This window comes from Drosophila albomicans, chromosome 3, assembly GCF_009650485.2.
Source record: "Drosophila albomicans strain 15112-1751.03 chromosome 3, ASM965048v2, whole genome shotgun sequence".
Classification (NCBI taxonomy): domain Eukaryota; kingdom Metazoa; phylum Arthropoda; class Insecta; order Diptera; family Drosophilidae; genus Drosophila; species Drosophila albomicans.
In genome coordinates this window covers 23,845,199-23,865,145 of record NC_047629.2, presented here as the reverse complement: position 1 = coordinate 23,865,145, position 19,947 = coordinate 23,845,199, and the positions used below count along the sequence as shown (strand labels likewise).

General features: G+C 40.6%; 3 protein-coding genes across 5 annotated transcripts in view; 2 read left to right on the top strand and 1 right to left on the bottom strand.

The window, feature by feature from the left end:
• LOC117566545 (putative uncharacterized protein DDB_G0289963) overlaps positions 1-11,240 on the top strand; it is a 37,791-nt gene extending 26,551 nt beyond the window's left edge. The window contains exons 1-5 of one of the 2 annotated variants that reach the window (XM_052004952.1): positions 1,239-1,268; positions 7,091-7,677; positions 9,665-9,890; positions 9,952-10,164; positions 10,878-11,240. In XM_052004952.1, coding sequence (XP_051860912.1) covers positions 1,254-1,268; positions 7,091-7,677; positions 9,665-9,890; positions 9,952-10,164; positions 10,878-11,240 — 1,404 coding nt within the window. In that variant the 5' untranslated portion in view covers positions 1,239-1,253. Of the gene's footprint in view, positions 1-1,238; positions 1,269-7,090; positions 7,678-9,664; positions 9,891-9,951; positions 10,165-10,877 lie in introns of those variants that run through there. The other variant, XM_034246086.2, reaches the window with a different exon arrangement.
• Positions 11,241-11,504: 264 nt separating this feature from the next.
• LOC117567649 (thymidylate kinase) lies at positions 11,505-12,449 on the bottom strand. The gene is made up of 3 exons (XM_034247760.2): positions 12,305-12,449; positions 11,873-12,242; positions 11,505-11,809 (listed from the first exon to the last, which is right to left on the bottom strand). Exons 1-3 carry the CDS (start codon positions 12,381-12,383, stop codon positions 11,623-11,625), a joined length of 636 nt encoding a protein of 211 aa, XP_034103651.1. The 5' UTR covers positions 12,384-12,449; the 3' UTR covers positions 11,505-11,622.
• A 480-nt stretch (positions 12,450-12,929) lies between these two features.
• Positions 12,930-19,921, top strand: LOC117567648 (uncharacterized protein CG5098). 2 transcript variants are annotated; one of them, XM_034247756.2, is made up of 5 exons: positions 12,930-14,087; positions 14,554-14,750; positions 15,074-15,540; positions 15,598-18,311; positions 18,374-19,921. In XM_034247756.2, the coding sequence occupies exons 1-5, from the start codon at positions 14,013-14,015 to the stop codon at positions 18,911-18,913; spliced, it is 3,993 nt and encodes a 1,330-aa protein (XP_034103647.1). In that variant the 5' UTR covers positions 12,930-14,012; the 3' UTR covers positions 18,914-19,921. The 2 variants fall into 2 exon arrangements, with proteins under 2 accessions (XP_034103647.1, XP_034103650.1); XM_034247759.2 differs by having other exon boundaries at positions 12,931-13,263; positions 18,374-19,920.
• Positions 19,922-19,947: the final 26 nt, after the last annotated feature.

Sequence of the window (19,947 nt, the reverse complement as noted above, 5' to 3'; positions counted from 1 at the left end):
ATAACTAATAATTGTAATTCATACAAAATTTATATTTACTAAAACGTAACCACAAAACTAATGCTTAAATTTTGTGGCGTTAATATGATTGTAATTCCTGATAATTTTTCTAGTAATTGCCTAAATAAAGTAACAAGCTTATGCAAGCTATACATTGAAGCCAATTACCGTATTATTTTAATTAATTAAAAGCAATTACCATATCAAATATCAACTAGAGCATTGAGTAAATGCTAAATGCCAGCTAAAAAGCAAAGCAAATTCAGCTTTCGAGTTCCACTCTGATGAGAGCAACACTTACTCTAACAAGCTCAACTCTTCACAATATATTGATAGTCCCATTGGGAGAGTATTGGCCCCATGAATGGCTTCAAGTGTCATTTATTTGTCGACGCAACCTTAAAAACTTTCGCCCAAGACTCGCTCAACAAAATGTGTTAGCCATGTGTGTGTGGGTGCGTGTGTATGTGTATGTTGCGTGGGTGTTTTTGTATGTGTATGTGTAGGCCAAAAGGCAAAATAAATGCATATAAAATAGAAAATCGGCAAAAGATTGCGGCCTTAGAGCTGGTTGCCGGTTAACTTATTCAATTTTTGGTTGCCCTTGACAAGAACACTATACTACATTGAAATTGATTTGACAAATATTTTCGCTTGGCGTTTATTACATTTTTGTCGCCTGACGCAACGCGTTTCCTTTGCTTTTGCTTTGGCTTTCGCCTTGGCCTTTTCATGTTTTGAACTGTGATGCTGATGCTGTGGCAAGGATTACGTCTGCTATGGCAACAATTTCAATATGCTTGAGTCAAACACACACACAAACACACACACAGTTGCATGCCAATAAGCTGATTTGCGGAGGGGCGCCAAGTGGAGTCGTCGTTTTGTTGTAAGTAAATGCGGTGCAGTGAAATGCCACACATGTTGAGTGTCTGCATTTGCATACAAATACATTGATGGCAGCACATACTCCGCTGGTAATGTCACTTGTTGCATGCATCACACATCACACCCACACACATACACACGCGTAGAACATGTATGTATGTATATGTGCTTTATATAAATCAATAAAGAAATCAAAGTAGTGCTCAACAAATCTAAGAACACGCCGCGTAACTAAAATACTTAAATCTAGCAGGCTGTTCATTGCTGTACAAATCACAAATAATCACCCATAAATTTAAAAATTGTAATAATAATGTGATTATAATATTAAAGTTTGAATTAAAAAATATCAAATTTAATACATAATGTTTTACCTCGAAGTAAATTAAAACGCCGTCGTAAGGTTCCCAGTCAAGGACTTACTTTTTCTGATTACAGTTCAAAGATCTTCATGGGTTCAGTTCAAATGAACCAAAAGCCATTGACGCTCTGTTCATTTGAACTAAATATGTTCTTTTAAGCTTCCTGCTCATTGATGTTTTGGGTGGTATCGATACACAAGGTGTAATCGATTCTCAACTTTATCGATGCAAAACCACTGTCACATTCATATTTTCTATAAAACCATAGTACCTCATATCAAATTGTAAGTTGCGAACAAAATTGTAATTTTGATTAATTTATAATTTACCTATAACAAATTAACTTAACTCTTCCCAATTTAAACATCTAGTTAAATATTAATTAAAACACATTATTTTCAAACTAAGCACAAAGTAAATAATGTGGTAAATTGTGGACTTTAATATTTCAAATATACATTTACAGCTAAAATGATTACAAACTCATTTAGTACCAAATTAAATTGGCAAATCAAATAATTGATTTCTATGCTAATGAGTTTGTTTCTTCTTCTAATTTGCGGCTTCTATAATTAGTTTGCGCTCGCAGCTTTACTCGACTGTTTTTCACAAAGAATAGCAACGATTGCGCGTTTTTTGTGGTCAATATTGACTCTTGGCCAACAGCCAATTTAATCAGAGATTGCTTGAACAGCAATTGATAAATGTTAATTGCAAGCAAGTGCTCTGTAAATGCCTCGCAAGTCCTGCAGATCAGCCAAGCTTGTCGCCATAAATTTGCCTTGTGGCAATATGTTGCGAGGCGCAGCTCAAGTTGAAGCCGGATCGTAAAAAGAGCATCAACTGGGCTAACAGGTGGAAGCCAAAATTATCCACTAATTGTTGCATTAAATATACCTGCAGCAGAAAGCTCAAAGACTTAAAATGACTTAGTACTTGCAGGTGCGTGTGTGTAGAGTATAAACAACTAATACACACGCATATGTGCTGGAGGTTGGAGGTTGGGTTATTAACAGCTTAACAAGCGTAAAGCAAAGCAACGCAGAGTAGCAACACGCTAGAGAACAAAGGCAAATAAACGCACTCAATATCAGGCAAGGTGCACGAGGCGTATGCGTAACATGCAAAAGACCTTCTTCATCCCTCTCAGACTACTGCGACTCAAATAAGCTCCACTTTATGACCTGCTCCCTATTAAACAAGTTGAAGCATCACGTGAAGCACTTTTTGTTAGCTTTCCCCAGTCGCCATAATGAAAGAAAGTTTCGAAAGCGTATTAAAACAATAACCTCGGTTCATGTTTGGTTTTTTGAGGGTCAAACTGAAAAGCTGTATAGCTAGGGTATTGCAGAAAGTGAAGCAAGCTTAACTTGTGGCAAAAAGCTTCGTCTACTCACATCTTAAAATTCATATAGCCAACCACATTTTTGTCAGTTCAAAAGATTCTATCAACAATTCTCATTGCATTGCTTATTTCACCATATTATGAATTCGTTTGGCATTCTCTTAAATAACAATATATAAATGGCAAATTGACCTTTCAGCACTTTCAAGCACAACGAAAAACACAACATGAACATTAAAAAACAGTACTCAAAAAAAACAAGCAGCAGAAGTTGTAGCAACTTTTGAAATTGGTAAACTTTGAAATTAATTAAAATCGGCATGAATGCGCTCTCTGATGAAACCATAACAAAAACTAATATTTGACAATTGGCAATAATCGGCAGGCCAGCCGTATGTATTGCCCAAAACAACACACAGCCGGAACAACAACAATAGCAACAACATCAACGGCAACAACAAGTGCAACAATTAAAACAAATCGAAAAGAGCAATGTAAAATTTTCATGTTTTAGATGTTTTTTTTTTTTGTTTTGTTTGTTTCGTTTCGTTTCATATTTACTTTTTTTTTTTGTTTTGTTGAGAGTTGGGAAATCCCTCTCTCACCCCTAACAATGCATGCAAATTGCTACTGAGTGTGTGCTTCTATATACTATATGAGTGTGTGGGAATAAACGTGGGTGTCTGTGTGTGTGTGTGAATATTGTTGCTTGTTTTTGCGCTTTTGGTGTAAGGACAAAGTTTTGTTCGAACAATTGCTGCCGTGAACAAAATTCAATTGAAAACTCAAAGGTCACAAATTTATGCAACACACAAACACATGCACACAAACATGGCAGACACAAACATACATATCGATACACTGCATATGTTTGCGGTGTCTGTGTGTGAGCGTGTGTCGACAGTTGAACATTGCCGTGTGGATTGTTGTTTGATTGAAAATGTAATTGAATGGCAGCACCAAAAAAATGCCCATAAAATGTACGTTAAGCTACGACTGACTACATAATACCCTAGAATAGTTGTTAAATAACTATTGTATTTTATAACTATGTATTTTATATATATGTTCAAATAGGAAAAAATTATAGTTTGCGCTTAAACACTTTTGAGCCAATCTTTGAATGTACTTAATATAACTTTTTAAGCTTTATATATTATTCCAATTTTGTCTTCGACATTTACAGGATATTGAAAGGGTTCCCCCATGGATATTACCAACTCTTTGAGTTGTTCTCTGTCATTTTATTACGAACAACTTTTTCTTTAGTTCCTGGGTATTGCACTTCGTATAAATATGAAATGCCAGACAAAATAATTTAGAGAGAGAGAGAGGAGAAAAAATCGAGCTCTCATTGCAAAAACAGTCTGACAAAACATGACAAAAATAAAGAGACTTTAAAAACCGTTTTCACATAATTAAAGTAAATAGATATGCAATCAGAGACTCTATAAATGGTATATAAAATGCTTTTACATAATATATATAAACCACCTTGCGACCGACTCAATTCTTCACAACATATGACAGAAAAAAACAGTCTTTTCTTAGCCGGATTCTCTTATAAATAATAGAGCACTTGTCTTGCCCATCATCAGCTTTTTATTAGTCCATTACGCTTGTCGTCAAGCTTTGTTTACACAGTATGAACCGTAAATGCAAACAACAGTTTCGAAAAAGCGACAAAAAGTGGGCATAAATCGTGGAAAAAGCGAAACACAAATAAAATGTATTTGCAAACATGCGCTAATAAATTATGAAATTATAATTTCAATTGTCCTTGACACGTGGTGCAATTGTAAAACATGCACACACGCAATGTCCAATCATTTATTTAATTAATGTTCATTAAAAGTGCTCAAAAAAAGTTGTGGGCAAATAAAAATATATACATTTTTTATGCTAGCTTAAAAGAGAATTAATTATGCCAAGATTTTTTTGTTGTCTGCGCACTTTACAATAGAATTAATATTTAAACTTAATGCCATAAAATTGATTAACAGTCTGCAAAAAAGAAAAGGGCTTTAATCACAGTGCGAAAAACGTAGCAAGCCACAAGCGTGTGGCAAGGATTTGTACCAAGTTGCACTTTGGCTTACATGACCTTTTACTTTATTCCTTTCAGTTTTTTTTTATTTTATTTCTGTCTCTCTTGACCCAAAAAAGAATCGGCTTATGCTGACAAGTTTAAATCAAGCAAAGATGCCCGCAACTAAGACAAAAGCCACCTGTAAGACCAAAACCTGCAAAAGCAGGGCCAAAAGCGAGTCACACAGCCATTGTGTTGAGCTGGTGGCGCCTTCTCTAGACATCCCTGACCCCCGAAGTATTCCAAAGTATTCAATTCCATAAACACTTGTTCACGCAGATCACGCGGCCATCGTAAGCCAGCGAGAGGCTTCTGTGAAACTTCATCAACAGAAATTGTGAATTCCATACAAATAGTTTGACAAACTTGCCCCAAACATGGGGGCATGAGACATGGGGCATGCAGCCTGAGGCCTGTGGCAGGGGGTGGTTGCTTCTTACTGCGGCAAAAGGCGCAAATGAAAGAAGTTTTGCGGTAGGCACTGTGAGAACGATAGGCGACGGCAAATGCCACAGCAACAGACATAAAAGAAATCTTATAAATCCACAAGAACAAGAAATACTTACTACCAACTCACACACACACACACAGACACTTACATAGGGCATCTACGTGTCTGTGTGTGTGTGTTGTCTACTAAAGTGGCAGATTTATACTCGTCGTATTGCTGCGTGTTCTTGCGGTTTATACCTACAATTTAGACTTACTAAAAGTCAATGAGCTTCTTATGATAGATACAACCTCGAGCCCAGAGTTCGTGGACAAAGTAGGACCTCAACTTTGTTATATAATACATCTAATACTTGTTTCATTCAGAGATAATTTTGGAATATATTAGACTGTAATAGATTAATGCTTATCCGCAGCAAAACACGAAACTTGCACTTCATGTAAACAGCAAAGTTTTTATAACCATCCTTTAACTTGATGGCGCTTAGTTTGATTGAGACATGTGTAAAATATAATACAGGATGATTACGAATCTTCTTACAGGAAGTTACTATCTGCACGCGCAAAAAATTATCAGGTCTTCAATAGATGCGTGCAAAAATTATTAACGTTAACTACTCAAACTAAACAAATGAAAAAGGCAAATTTATGAGATATTTTTTATGTTTGTTCAATTGAACTAATATTTTATTATTTGAATTTTTTAATAAATATATTTAATATTTTATATTTATAATACATTCTTGTATATTAGTGTTCTTTTTTATATACTTTATAGAATATTTATAGAATCTTCTTGATTAATAATTTTAAACAATGATATATTATATTTCATCATTAATTATTATTGCCTTACGTTTAAATTTGATTATCATAAAAGCCTCATGAATAAATGTTAAATATATGATATCATATTTATTTGAGCTTAATTTTTTTATTCCTAAAGTATATTTAACTTAAAATTCTAGTCAATTTCATACTGGTTTGATTATTAAATTTGCATAGTTAATAACTAGGAGAAAACCTAATACGCTTGGTTAGTTAGTCTAGGCAAATATTCAATGATTACACAATAAGTCTCTGGGAGCGTTTGCCAACGCTTTGTTTAGAGTACATTTTTTATATTTTTGGGCGCCAACTATTTGGTCACGTATCGTGTGCCTATTATGAATGTGTGCCGAATTATAGGAGTGCACATACCTATAAAGTATATAATATGTATGTACATATGTATGCCTACACTACTATATCTTTGTGTGTAGGAGAAATGTGTTGCGCGTGCGGCATATTATCGTCTAGTGTGGCATTGTCAGCATTCAGCATGGAACTCCAAAATGCGATGACGCGTCGCGATGGCTCCATTTGACTAGGGGCACAGTTAAAGACCCAGACCCGGCCAGAGACAAGACCACATAATGAAAGCCAGTCAGCGAGCAAGGGACAGGCGACTGTCACAGACAGGTTGACACAGAGATGGGGATGGAAGTGGCAAACTTTCATGTCCGAACTAGCAGTAAATAGCAGCGTGAAACACACACTCTGTGTGGCAGCAGCCTAGACTCGAAAGTTTTAGAAAGAACTTGTTTGGGTTCGGTTTTGGCTTTGGCTTTAGCTTTCGGCTTTCGGCTTTGGGTCCTTTTTTGGTTTTGACATTATGCCGTCGCATTGATTGTTGTCAACGTCCAAACGGGAATTGAAGTTTTCTAAGGGGGAAACGAAAGTTTTGCTCGTTGCTTTTTGTTTTATTTAGTTATCCATCAAATGCCTATGAGATTTTAACTCGGAATTAGTGGCGTGGCTTGAGGGTTAAGTCTCAACGGTTGAGTGACAACCGTTGAGCAACCTTCAAACACAATCATCAACTAATTGTGCAAATAGACAGAAGTTTCTCTATCTCTCTCTTTATCTCAATGTGATTAACTGTTATCATTTGTTTGTTATTGTTTTTATCTGCAGCTGCTGCTGGTTGCCATTGTTGCTGCCCGATTTGGTGGCTCAACGAGGCGAACAACACTCGCATTGGCCTGCGATGAATCCTTGACAGCGACGGCAACACACCAAGACAATAGATACAACAGCTACTACAGCAGCAACAGCAACAACAACGATAACAGCAACAACGACGTAGACGACGACGACGATGGCATCGCTGATAGCAAGGACAACAATGTTGACGATGACGACAACAATGACAACTATAACTACAACAAAGCGTTGGCCAAATGGCAGTTGCCGCAGCAAAAACTATACGGAAATCCCCAGAGCATACAGCAACAACAACAACAACTCCAGCAACAACAACGACTGCAACAATTTGTTGATGATCCAGAGGCAGCAAGGAATGACTTCCTACTGCAATTGCCAGACCTAAATACAGCGATGTGGCAAGGTGTGGGCCTGTTTGCCACAGCACAGGACACAAGCAACAGTAACAACAACAACAACGACTACGACAACAATGTGTGGCAAGCAGCATCCGAAACAGAGCGAGAACGAGATGAAGAACATTTGCCACGCAACAGTCGAAGCAGCCACAAGCCAAGGTAGGCATCAGCATCACTTTTAGCATTCAGTGTGTTCAGTTTTCAGTTTTCACTGAGCGCACACAAAACGACACAAATTTCGAGTGTCCAAGTGAATGAGTGTTTGAGTGTGTTTGGGTGTTTGTGAGTTGCATTCATGCAGCTCGTTGACTTTGTCACATTCCTCAATGTGCCCAAAATATGATAGCAGCTAACAATGAGCAACCAACCAGCTGGATTTGCTTCTTCTCACTCTCTTCATCCTCCTCCTTCTGCTCCTTCTTTACTCTGTTCTGCATATCAACTAAATCCCAGACCTTCAACACTGACGTAAGCAGTTAAGCTGATTCTCTCTATCTCCCTCTCTATCGTCTCCTCTCTCTTTTCGTTGCTATTTCGGCTTTGTTTGGCAGATCAAGCTTAGAAGGATCAGGCGATTTCTATGCCAAAGATTACGAAATGCGGGACCAAGCAAAAGTCAGCTAACAACAAGAAGAACAACAACAACCACGACAACAACTGCGAAAATAAAACTGACGAAGACAAAAGACAGCAAACTAGCGAAAATGTTATCAGCATTTTTTTTATAAATATGAAACTATGACGACAATTGAATACGCTATGAATAAAAAGTGATTGTTATGAAGAAAGTAAGAAAATAATAGAATAGTTACTAACAAATACTTCAATAATTATCACAAGTAGATGCTTCTAAAAATTCCTATTAAAAATTATGAAATATTATACTTAAACAAATTTTAGTGCATTTAGGATAATTAGGTAGTTTCTTTAAAATTTGTAAATAAATAATGAATCAATGAAATAGTTATAGCTTTTAAAATATTTTGATGAGGTTTCAATAATTAAAAAAAAATAGAATTAATTATTAGAATAGAAGAAATTATTTAAAAAATTGTTTAGTAAACTTAGCATAATTTATAGTAAAACTCTTTTTTTAGATTGTTGTTAAAGAGTTTAAGGAATGACTGTATCAATTGAGTTTCCTTAAAATATTTATATACATTTAATCAATTTAATCAAAGCCACTGTGTTAGTAGATTTAAATTTCTTAAAAATCGTATTTTCTCTCTTGACTTTTAATCAGCAAAAAGTCACTCAATTATGGTCAAAGCATTGAAAGCAAACACAAGCTGCCATAAGCTTTAAATACTAAATAGTTATTTTTCTGGCTCTTGCCTAGGGAGTTTCCTACTTATTTCCTGTCCCCCTCTCAATCCATACACCTCTTCGCTACCCCGTTTTTAGCATAATTTGAGCAAACGGTCGAATGAAACAATTCCTAAACACAAGCATTTATTTCAAAACATTTTTGCAAACTTTGCGACAAAACTATCAAAGCCGTTGTGTTGCCTGAAGTGCGCTTCAAAAAAACGACCCCCTGCGGTAGCACTCGGTTCAGGCGGTGGCGGTTGAGTGGTTGCATTTTGCAGCGGCTTCAACTGTGTGTGTGTGTGGGTGAATGGGTTATGCACGCCAAGCAGCACATCGACAACGACAAAAAGGAAATCCGCTGGCAGCCAACGACAGTCGCGTAACGGAGCAAGCTTTGTGTCAGCGTCCACACCTCCTCCCCCTTTCGGCCTCCTGGTTGATTTACCCTGCCCAGCAGTTGGACTCCTCCATGCTGCAGACAGTTCAGACAAAGCCCACGAAGCGAATGGCGCAAACGCCGCAAAATGAAAGCTAAAAAATTCATTGGCATTTGCTGCAGTTGAATGCAAAATGATGCGCTTTTGTTGGCCAGCTAAAAAAAAGAGGGGAAATGGAGAAAAAAAGACGAAGAAAGATGGAAATATCTAGTGGCAGCAAATAGCAAACGTCAAAAGCGAATTTTCCTACCATTTTTCGCAGCGTTCGTCTTTTTTGTGTGCATTTTTTGTTTTTTTAGTTAGTCTAAAAGCGCATTTTACAGGCGGTTGCAGACGGTTTCCGGCTGCGTCGCTAATTCATTGCCAAAGCCTTAATTTCTATGGATATGCAATTGCAGGCACACAGCTGGCACTCAAACAGGAACGGGAGCTAGTGCTGGAGGTCAGCTGGAAACTGATGCCGACGGCATTGACTTTGAGGGCGAGGAGGACTTTGCGGTGGCCAAAGTGGATGCCGATGAGCTGAGCGACCAGCTGCCATATGGCATTCAAAATGTGCGTAAGCGACGCGTGCGCAGCGTGATTCAGCCACCTCCACCAGCTAGCAGTTCGAGCCCGGAAGGAGTAAGTCAACTAGCAGTTTACCTCATTATACTATTACTGCAATTGCAACTCTCTTTTGCAGGTCACCTATCAGTCGCTGTGCCCCACCAAACGCGTCACCGTTAAGCTCGACAATGGCGAGTATCGGCCCAATCACTATGTCGAGGTCACTTGTGCCAACAACTATGCGCCATTGCCGCCCAGGCTGCACAACTATGATAATTACAACTATCGCAGCAACGAGCTGCCGCTGTTGCGTGCTTTGCTCAACGAACGCGCTGGCGAGAAACGTGAGGTGCGTATACTTAATTTGCTCTTTATGCTTGGTATTTATACACTATGATTGAGAGGCATCTCTAAAACCTTTTTACCAAATTATTGGATATATCAAATATAAAATTGTGGAGCAGCACTATTTTTTTTTTACTTTATGAGTCAGGAATATTTGCATTTAAGTTTCTTGTGGACAACAATATTCTACTATCATACAATTTGTTTTATTTATAATCTTTATAAGAATACAATTTGAATGTGAGAAGGATTTAGAGAACTTATTATATGAGAAGTCGTTTTTAGCAGCTGAAAAAGGAGTAGCTTTAGAAAAATTTTAGATTAAAATATTAATTGCGAAAACAAAGGAAACAAGAATTTATCAAAACGTGGTCAATATATGATTATGACATTGAAAAAAAATGGTATATGAAAATGTCTTCATTAAGTCCAGACACAAACCATCGCTTATATTTCAATCCAAGGCACGCACCAATCGCTAGCATAATGCAAACATTATTTTAATATGTAATGCATGTTTAAATGTGAATAGAAAATTTGTTAGAGTCTCCCTGCCAGTCTGCATTAACATCTATTCAAATCAAAATAAAATATATTTAAATAAACTTTAAATCAATAAATCATTTTAGTAAGCATCTGTGTCACGCCTAATCATATAGTATGCCTTTCAAATAGTAGCTCTCTTACTAATGCACTCTATAAATGTTTCACCCGCAGATCTGCTCGGCAACGGGATTCGCGTGCATTCAATTGAACCGCACCATACACCTGATACGGCTGAACGAGGGCAGCGGCTGCTGGGAGTCGGAGACGCGCACGGTGCCCTCGGGATGCGAGTGCATGTGGCCGAAGCACAGCTATGGCGACATTGCCTCCTATCATCAGGCCCAGAAGCGTGTCAGCAACACACTGACCAATCTGCGTGCCCGAGGTAACGCCAATGCTGTCATCGATTATACACCCGGTGTTGGCTATCGCCAGTTAACGTTGCGTTCTCGTGGACCCAAAACAGGAGGCGGAAGTGGTGGTATACGCAGTCGGCGAGCGGACTTGGACCTGGACTATGATAACAACTATTAATTTGGAACTGAGGAGCAACGGGAACAAAAGTGTGCCAAGCACAATTTTGAATAGCACATCGAAAATGTTATGTTCGATCATTTAGCAACTAAGGCGTAAATTATTTAATTGCTGTGGTTTTTAGCCGTTAACATGAAATTTGTATTATTAAGATACCGTATGTAAAATACAATGAAGCAAACAAATGGAATGAACATTAATCAAATGGGATTACGATACAATGATGCAATGAGCAGCGCGCGTATTTAAATTAACATTGGCTATTCCTAATCCCTCCCACTCCCAGCTACAAATGCATTTATCCAAACAATCTATTTACATCGTAAATTAAACACTTAAATGTACGCCGCGTAAATCAATTTAAATCCCCTCGGGTAATACGTTAGGTGAGCTTGGCCAGCGACTGTGAAGGTGTCTCTTTCAACACTTCGTCGACAATTGCTGCAATTTCTGCATGGAGATTCTCTTCGCTTTGGCAGGCGTCGAACTGATGCCAATAGCTCGACTCTTTTTCACAGAACTGATCAAATACCACGCCCACTTTGCGCTGGAATTCCAATTTCTCATAACTGCAAACAATAAATATATAGATTAGATTATTCAAAGTGCATTATTGCATTTTGTTTACAAACCGTTCGCCGCCGTAGTTGCCACGTGATGCAATTGCCTCATCAGACGATGCCTTCAGATAGATGACAGCGTCGGGTTTAATTAGTCCTCGATCGGGTGAACAACACCAATCAAAGTGCAGACCCTTGGCCACCGAGTAAGCGGCTCCAGAGTACGCATAGCGATCGCATATGAATGTTGTGCCCGCCAACATTTCCTGTCGTATGCCATTGATGTGCTCCCAGCGATTGGCAGAGAACATTAGGTGTATCACCTCATCGGGTAGATCTTGTGCATTTGTCAAGTAGGCATTTATCACCTGACCAATGGCCGAGGAGCGCTCTGGGAAATGAATTAGTTTTGCTTTGATTCCCTTCTCGGTCAACCGGTTATCTGTGGCAAAACATGTGCAATTAACTTAAGCAATTGTTTATTTCACTTTATCGATTTCTTACACAATCGTCGTGTTTGCGATGTTTTGCCGGTTCTATCTAGGCCTTCAAATACAATAAATGCACCTCGTGATAGACTCATGATTGAAGTACTTAACTATTTGTTTCACTATGAAATGCGTCTTGGCGGGAAAACCGCTGTTATTCAATGCAGGGCTGCAGCATCAAAATTAGAAAGCACGACAAAAGCTGATTGCTTTGCCCGCGAAGCATTTACATTCGACGTCGTATCCAAATTGTACAACTACCCAGTAACAAAAATTAATTACACAATTTTCAAATTGTTAACAATTTTAATAAACCAATAGTTTACTTATGATTTATTTTTGGTTTATATAGCATCCCTATCGTTAAGGTGCTAATCGATTTTTGATCAGCTGTTAGCAGTGAACTTTAAAAGGCATATTGGCAAAACATTTTCAATACTCACATTTAAAAATCACCAACACTTTAATCGTTTTAAAAAAAAATCGAAATTTATTAACGAAAATTGTTCTAATTTTCATTTAGTGTTTATTTTTTGCGCGCTTAGCACAGTTTGTGAGTTCGCAATGTTGCCACTTGAGCCAAAACCGGAATCACAATTGTAGTTCACCAACTCCAGTAATGAACCAGAAAACTCACATACACAAACACACACACAAGCATACTCATAACACAGAAGCTGAAGCACACGTAAATTACAAATTTTATTTTGAAACAAATGAAAACTACGGTCGAAATCAAGTGAACGGAATGCGGCATTCGTAAAGTTCGTGATAAAATCCAACAAAATAAACAACAGCAATGTGCTAGCATTAATGTGCGTGAGTTTGTGCAATTTTGCAAAGGCTTGGTTTTGGCCTCTTTGGTTTTCGGCCCAAAACAAGTAATTCGCAAAAAAAAAAACATAGTCGCAACGAAACTGCAATGCGCTGCTTTTGAGTGAAAGAGAGAGAGAGAGAAAGAAGGAAAGATTGGAGGTATTGTGTAAAGTGTTAATTAAAGAAAAAAATACCCCAACTAATAAAAAGCTCCTATACCCTGCAAATTCACATTGTTCTAACTGCATTTTAAATGCATAAGGCAAACAAAAATATTCATTGATACACAAAAGACCGCGTGTTTGTCGCGTAGCGCCCAGCCGAAGCAATAGCAGCATCAAATAAATACCAGGGCTAGGCATGCACAACAATGCTCTCGAAGACTGTCGATATATTATCGACTGTGTGAGTTATCGCGCAAGGACCGCTCACTGAAAAACTCTTTTTGCTAAGTGGGTGGATATGTGGTGGTGTTGCATGGTGTGAAAAAAGTGCGTGCGAAATTTGTTTATACTCGGAAATTAATGTTAGCGGAACATAAGTTGAGACTATTTCGTGTTTTTGTGTAACTCTCTCGCATAAACAATGAACGTCGCCTGTAAACAAATGAGCCGCCGACAGGACATCATTGCTGTTGTTGCCGTATGGCGCTATAGACAGTGCTAGCTAGTTGTGTTGTCCCCCATTTATAGCTGTGAATATGTGTTAGTTGCAGCGGCAGCAGCAGTGTTGCAGTCTGAATCCTTGCTGAGAGGCAATTGTCCTGTGCCATCAACCGGTTTTCGCATTTATCGCCTCGTTCTGCTTTCGTGTCTCCTCCGCCCTGGTTTTTAACACATATGTATGTAGGAACTGTAGGATATATAGGTATTAGTATTAGCTGCGAAGTCTAGGATATTTTGAGAATTATGTCAAATAACAATCATCCGCACGCTCACTTGAGTCAAGCGGCGGCCCAAAATCCCTCATGGAATCCGCTGCAAGTAAGTATGGAAAGCTCGGTGTATCGACGGATATGAACGTTGAACAGGACATATTATCATCTCTGCAGATACCTTCATACATACCGCGTCAGCCGCAGTTGGCGCACATGTCCAACGAACGACCGATGGTTCGCTCGCCGTTGGCGTGGCATGCATCCGCCCAGCCACCGCCGCCGCCGCCTCCCGATGCCATTTACAATTTTATGTCGGCCAATCATAAAACGTAATTAAGCGTAGTTCGTTGCCGTTTACGTTTCGTCGCTCCCAAAACAACGCATGCACCAAGCTAGTCTCAATTCCTAGTTTCAACTCCTTCAGCTCCTTCCTGACCCTGCCGTAGTAGTTGACACACATTTCCTATATTTGTTGTTTGTTTGCTTCTCTAGTTCCTTCTTGCCTTTTGCTTTCGTCTCATTTTTACTCTCCTTGCCTATTTTTCCTTTCACTAATCGTGTTATCCTTGCAGCTGGATCATCATCATCAAATGAATCCTTTGCTGGCGCCGCCATACAGTGGAACATTGCCTTTTGACTCAATGGATTTGTCGCTGCAGTCGAGTCGCAGCGCTGCCCCAACGCTCAAAGCTGGTCAGCAGCAGCAGCAACAATCCCAGCAGCAACAACAACAATCACATCTTCATGCACCTCCCAGTTACCCAACGATGTAAGCAATCTTTTCCTATACAGAAATAGAGTGATCGTTAATATCATAACTATTTAAGTTTATCAGATAACTGTATAGGTCTTAAGCTAGGATTACCTTAAATATTATAGTATGAAGTTAATGAAGTTGCATATTTAATTTTATCGCATAATCCATTCTAAATTATTTTTTTTAGCAATGGTATTTAGAATTTGATTCTAAGGTAGAAAAATAATAGCCAGAGCACTCAACTTCATTTCATTAACATTTTAATTGTTTTATAATTAAGTGTTATTACTTTCCTTGTAATTCGAAATTAATTGAATTTTTTTTTTAAATTCCAGTCACAATCTGACCACAAATACGCCCGCAGGAGCCCAGCCAGGACATCTGGGCGAAGGACACCTGCCCGCCTCGGCGTCGCCTGCCAGCGCAGCCAGCAAATATTTGAATGCCAACGGCGCTGGCAGTGCAGCAGATTGCGAGAGTCTTTTGCCACCGCCACCAAATACCCCGCCCAACAACAATAACAGCAACCACAGCAGCAATAATAACAACAACAGTAGCAGTAGCAACAACAACAGCGGCAGCAGCACCAACAATAGCAGCAGCAGTAATAGTGGCGGCAACAACAATGTACCACCGCCGCATTACATGCAGAATCGTGATGAGAACTTCAAGCTGACGCAGCTGAAGAATATGCAGAAGAACAGCGAACTGACTGGCAAAGATTGCGGCTATGTGAGTGGTGGCGCCTCCGGCAAACTGGGCACGCACAGCTTGCAACAGCAGCAGCATATAGCCAAAAAGCGTAAGTCGAATTTATATCTCTTCGAAGCAAATGCTAACTAATTGCATTATTTTGTAGCCTCGCCACTGCGCAACTATCAACAACAACAGCCATACAACATGACGCCCCCGCCGCCCGCCAATATGAAATACAACGGGCCGCAGACGCCGCCAACGCCACAGTCGCCTTTGGACTATAATCAGCTGCATCTGCATCATCAGCTACATGCGAATGTGGCCAGCTATGCGCCACATCAAACGCAACAGTCACAACACAATATGCAGCAGCCCGAACAGCAACAGCAGCAGCAACATTTACATTATGCACCACCAACAACTCATCATAATCAGCATTTAGCACCACCGCCGCCGCCGCCAAGTCATCACCAGTTTCAGCCACAAGCGCAATCACAAGCACAGCAGCAACCACAGTCGCTGCACCAACAGCTGACGCCGCAACACACGCCACAAATGCATTCCCGCAGCACGCCATTGACGCAATTGAATCTCGACATGTCCAAGCACAAGCCAAATGCCGATGAGACGCAGGATGAGGCGCAAACGATCATCACGGATCTGTCCACAACTGCAACATATCGTGGCAACAACAATGCACCGCCAGCAACATCAACTGATGACAAACAACAACAGCTAGTTGAGGCACCTGAATCACCCTACATGACCACGTCGAATGAGGAGTCGCTGGAGTCTAACAGTAACAGCAGCAATAGTCGTAAGAGACGCAAACGTAAAGCGAGTCAAGTGATGCGTCTAACACCCAGCGAGAATGTGAAAAGGCAACGCACACCGAGTCCAACGCACAGCAACAGTTGCAGTCCCAAGCGATCACCAGCCAAGAGTGGCAGCGATGCCAACGAATTTCAGCCATTTGGGATGGCCACGAATAAAGAACAAAAGTTACACGACCTACCTCAGGAGAATGGACGTGGCGTATCGCCGCCAGTTGTTGCGGCAGCTGAGAATAGCAATAGTTCATCGATGTACAACGACGCGGACAATCCGAAGACCAAGAAGCAGCGACAGGCGCTGCTGCAGCGCAATCTTACAGAGCAACAACAACAACAGCATCAGCAACGACGTCTGTCGCCAAATGGTGAACAGTTGTCGGCACACGAAACGCTGCCAGCGAGCACAGTTGCCATCAAGGAGCCTAGCAATGACAGCAAAATGCCACCGCCCAGTCCACAGAGCAATAGTTCGAGCAGCAGCTCGAGCAGTTCCAGTGCTGGCACACATAGCAGCCACAGCAGTCAAACGAGTGAAGCGCAGCCGTCTAAGAGACACGATACGGAGCCGCAGCAGGATAACAACAAGGTGATTACCGACACCCCAGCCTCGCCGGCGCTTGTGGAGCAGGGCAACATCGACGCACGGCCTGCGGTGAGCGTTCACGATGACGAGGACGAAGTGCAATCGCCAGCAGGAGCAAAGCAATCGCCGCCAACAACAACTGTAGCTGCAGCGGTAACACCAAATGTGACTGCCAATGCGGATCCCAGCCACTTTAACGAGGTGGAGGATAAGCTGGAGGAAATGTTTGCAGGCATCGAAGATGAGGAGCCGGCAAGTGAAACGCCAAGTGTGCAGGCAACAGCAGTCGCAACGCATCATGACTTAAGCGCACAGTTAGCACAGACCAAAGCGTTAGCAGAAGATAAACCAGTTGTCAGCACACCACCAACTGTTGCCACAACCACACCCACAGCAACTCCCACGCCTACGCCTGAGTTGCGGCCGATGGCAACGAAAGCGGCCATGAAATCCACACTGCCCAGTCCCATACACAGTCCAGCGGCACTAGCTGAAGTCAAGCAAGCCAAGGAGCCATCACTCTCGCCACAGCCAAGTGCAAACAACATTGTTGCTCGTGCACCGCCAACGCGTAGCTTGCCGCCACGTCGTCTGTCGATGGGCATGGATCCATCTCTCTTACGCTTTACGTTCGAAGAGCAGGCTAAGCCTAAAAAGACGCCGGGACGCAAGAAACAGCAGCCACCGCAAGCAGAAATGGAGACAGTGCAGCTGGACAGCGATGATGACAAGCCCAGCACTTCAGCAGCAGCTGCTGCAGCGTTGGCAGCACGCAAACTAAGCGAGGCGACAGCGGCAGCCAAGGCAGTAAACACCAAGGCGAACAACAACAGCAATGCCAAGAAGAAAAAGAAGACAACGGCTGCCAAGAGCAAAAAACCAACGGGGAAGAACGCAGGCAAGCCGAATGGCAAGAAGGGCGCCGGTGGACGCAAACCTTTCAGCACGGATGAGGATAGCACACCGGCGCCGAATCGCGAGAGCAGCAATGGTGGTGGAGCTACAGCGGCAGATCTCAGGTTCAAATCGCCGTTCATACTCATCAAACCCGATGGCACCATCAGCATTAAGAACACACACAATGCCGAGGATGTAAATGAGAAACAGACAAAAAAGAAGCAAACAAAGGCGCCGCACGAGCGCAAGAATTTGCGAGGAATGCACAGTTCCACCCTGAGCAATCGCTACGATGCGGACACCACTGACTCCAGTTGGATTTGTGTGTTTTGCAAGCGTGGGCCACACAAGCTTGGATTGGGCGATCTTTTTGGCCCATATCTAGTGTCCATTGACTGCGACGAGTATCGCTGTGCACTGCAGATGCCAGCAGGCACACAAGATGTTGATGGATTGTTTGTAAGTAAACGCAAGCGCACGGATATGGTCAAAATGCAGGAGCGCAATCTGCCCGTGGTACCTGCAACGCTGGCCAATATTATGCAGGCGCCCAAGATCACCATGGTAAGGCACAATTAAATCCCTTATCCATTATTCAGATTGCTAAACAATTTAATTTCTTACAGCACAAGCGTAAGCGCAAGCAAACCCATGAGAGTGCGCATTCCTACAGCGACGATCAAAATGAATCTCAGTGCTCGTCACAGGATCCACTCGACTGCAGTCACGAGGCCAAATTCGTTGAGACATTTCGCGGCATGTCGAAAACCTCAGAGCACGGCTACGAGATTTGGTTGCACGAGGATTGTGCTGTGTGGGCAAATGACATTCAATTGATTGGTGCCCATATCAATGGCCTGGATGCAGCAGTTTGGGATAGCACAAGGTATCAGTGTGTGCATTGTGCACAGCCCGGAGCAAGTGTTTGTTGCTTTGAACGCGCCTGCAAGGCACCAGCTCATGTACCTTGCGCCCGTTCTGCCAACTGGAGTCTCAGCGAAGAAAATCGCAAAGTGTTCTGTGAGCTGCACACGCCGGACAAAGCTGGAGCGGCAACAACAGCACCAGGGAAAACGCTTGGAGCGACGCCAGTGCCGCTGGCGATGCCACAAATGGAAGCTGCAGTGCCAGCGCCTGCAATATTCAACATTAATTCGCTTCCCTGAGTGCGCGTGCGCGTGCAGAAATGTCGTCTGGTCATGAAGCGCTGAGCGCACGAAAAGCTCGTCATAAAAAAGAATCCACTCCACAAAAAACAAGGAATCGAATCCTTAACCCAGGTGTTCACAGTTTCTCTGTACATATATAGAACTATGATGTTAGATGGATGGATGTGTGTGCAAGCATGTAAAAACTAAAACGAGACTTATTCAACAATTGCAAAGGGGATCAGGAACGTTTCTGACCCTGATGCTCATCCTGATCCCGATCCTGATTGCTTTGTGTAATCCTCTTTTTAATCTTATGTAAAAAGTGCTGTACATTTTGTGTAGACTTCGATGCAAGTTTACAAATTATTGTTTAAATTATTTTACAAATTATATATAGACATTTATATATTCATAGAAATATATATATATTTTTTCTAGTTAGTATTTACTTTACTATAGTACCTTTTTAGTTATAATTATTATGTTTATATCTGCCTGGTTTACTGTCTTCGATTGCACTTGCTGCTTGCATCACAGAGGTCATTATTTAATGCATTAATTATTATCTTTTGTGTATTTTTAATAATTTCATGCATATGCCAATTGATAATTTAGTTGAATTTTGTATGTACAAACAAATACTCCATGCCATAACGTTAAATTACACTACTAATAATGAGAATGATATATGCATTGTGCACAGCATTAAATAAGTTAAGCATTGTAACCATAAATAGAAAATGTTTGACACCAATTAAACACAAAAAAAAGAAAATAAAAGCAAGAACGAACATTCGAAAATTATTCAAAATGGATTATTGTAAAACAATATGCATATATAAAATGATATGAAAGGTAATTAAAAAGTATATTTATAATTAAATAATGATAATTACGTTAGCGACATGTAAAAGGATCAAGGATAAAACACTGTATTGTATTTGTATTCAATATATCATTTTAAGGTCAAATTCGAAATACACATAAACATTAAACAATAAATCTTAATCTCACATTGAAAAAAACAACAAAAAAAAACCAAAGATTCG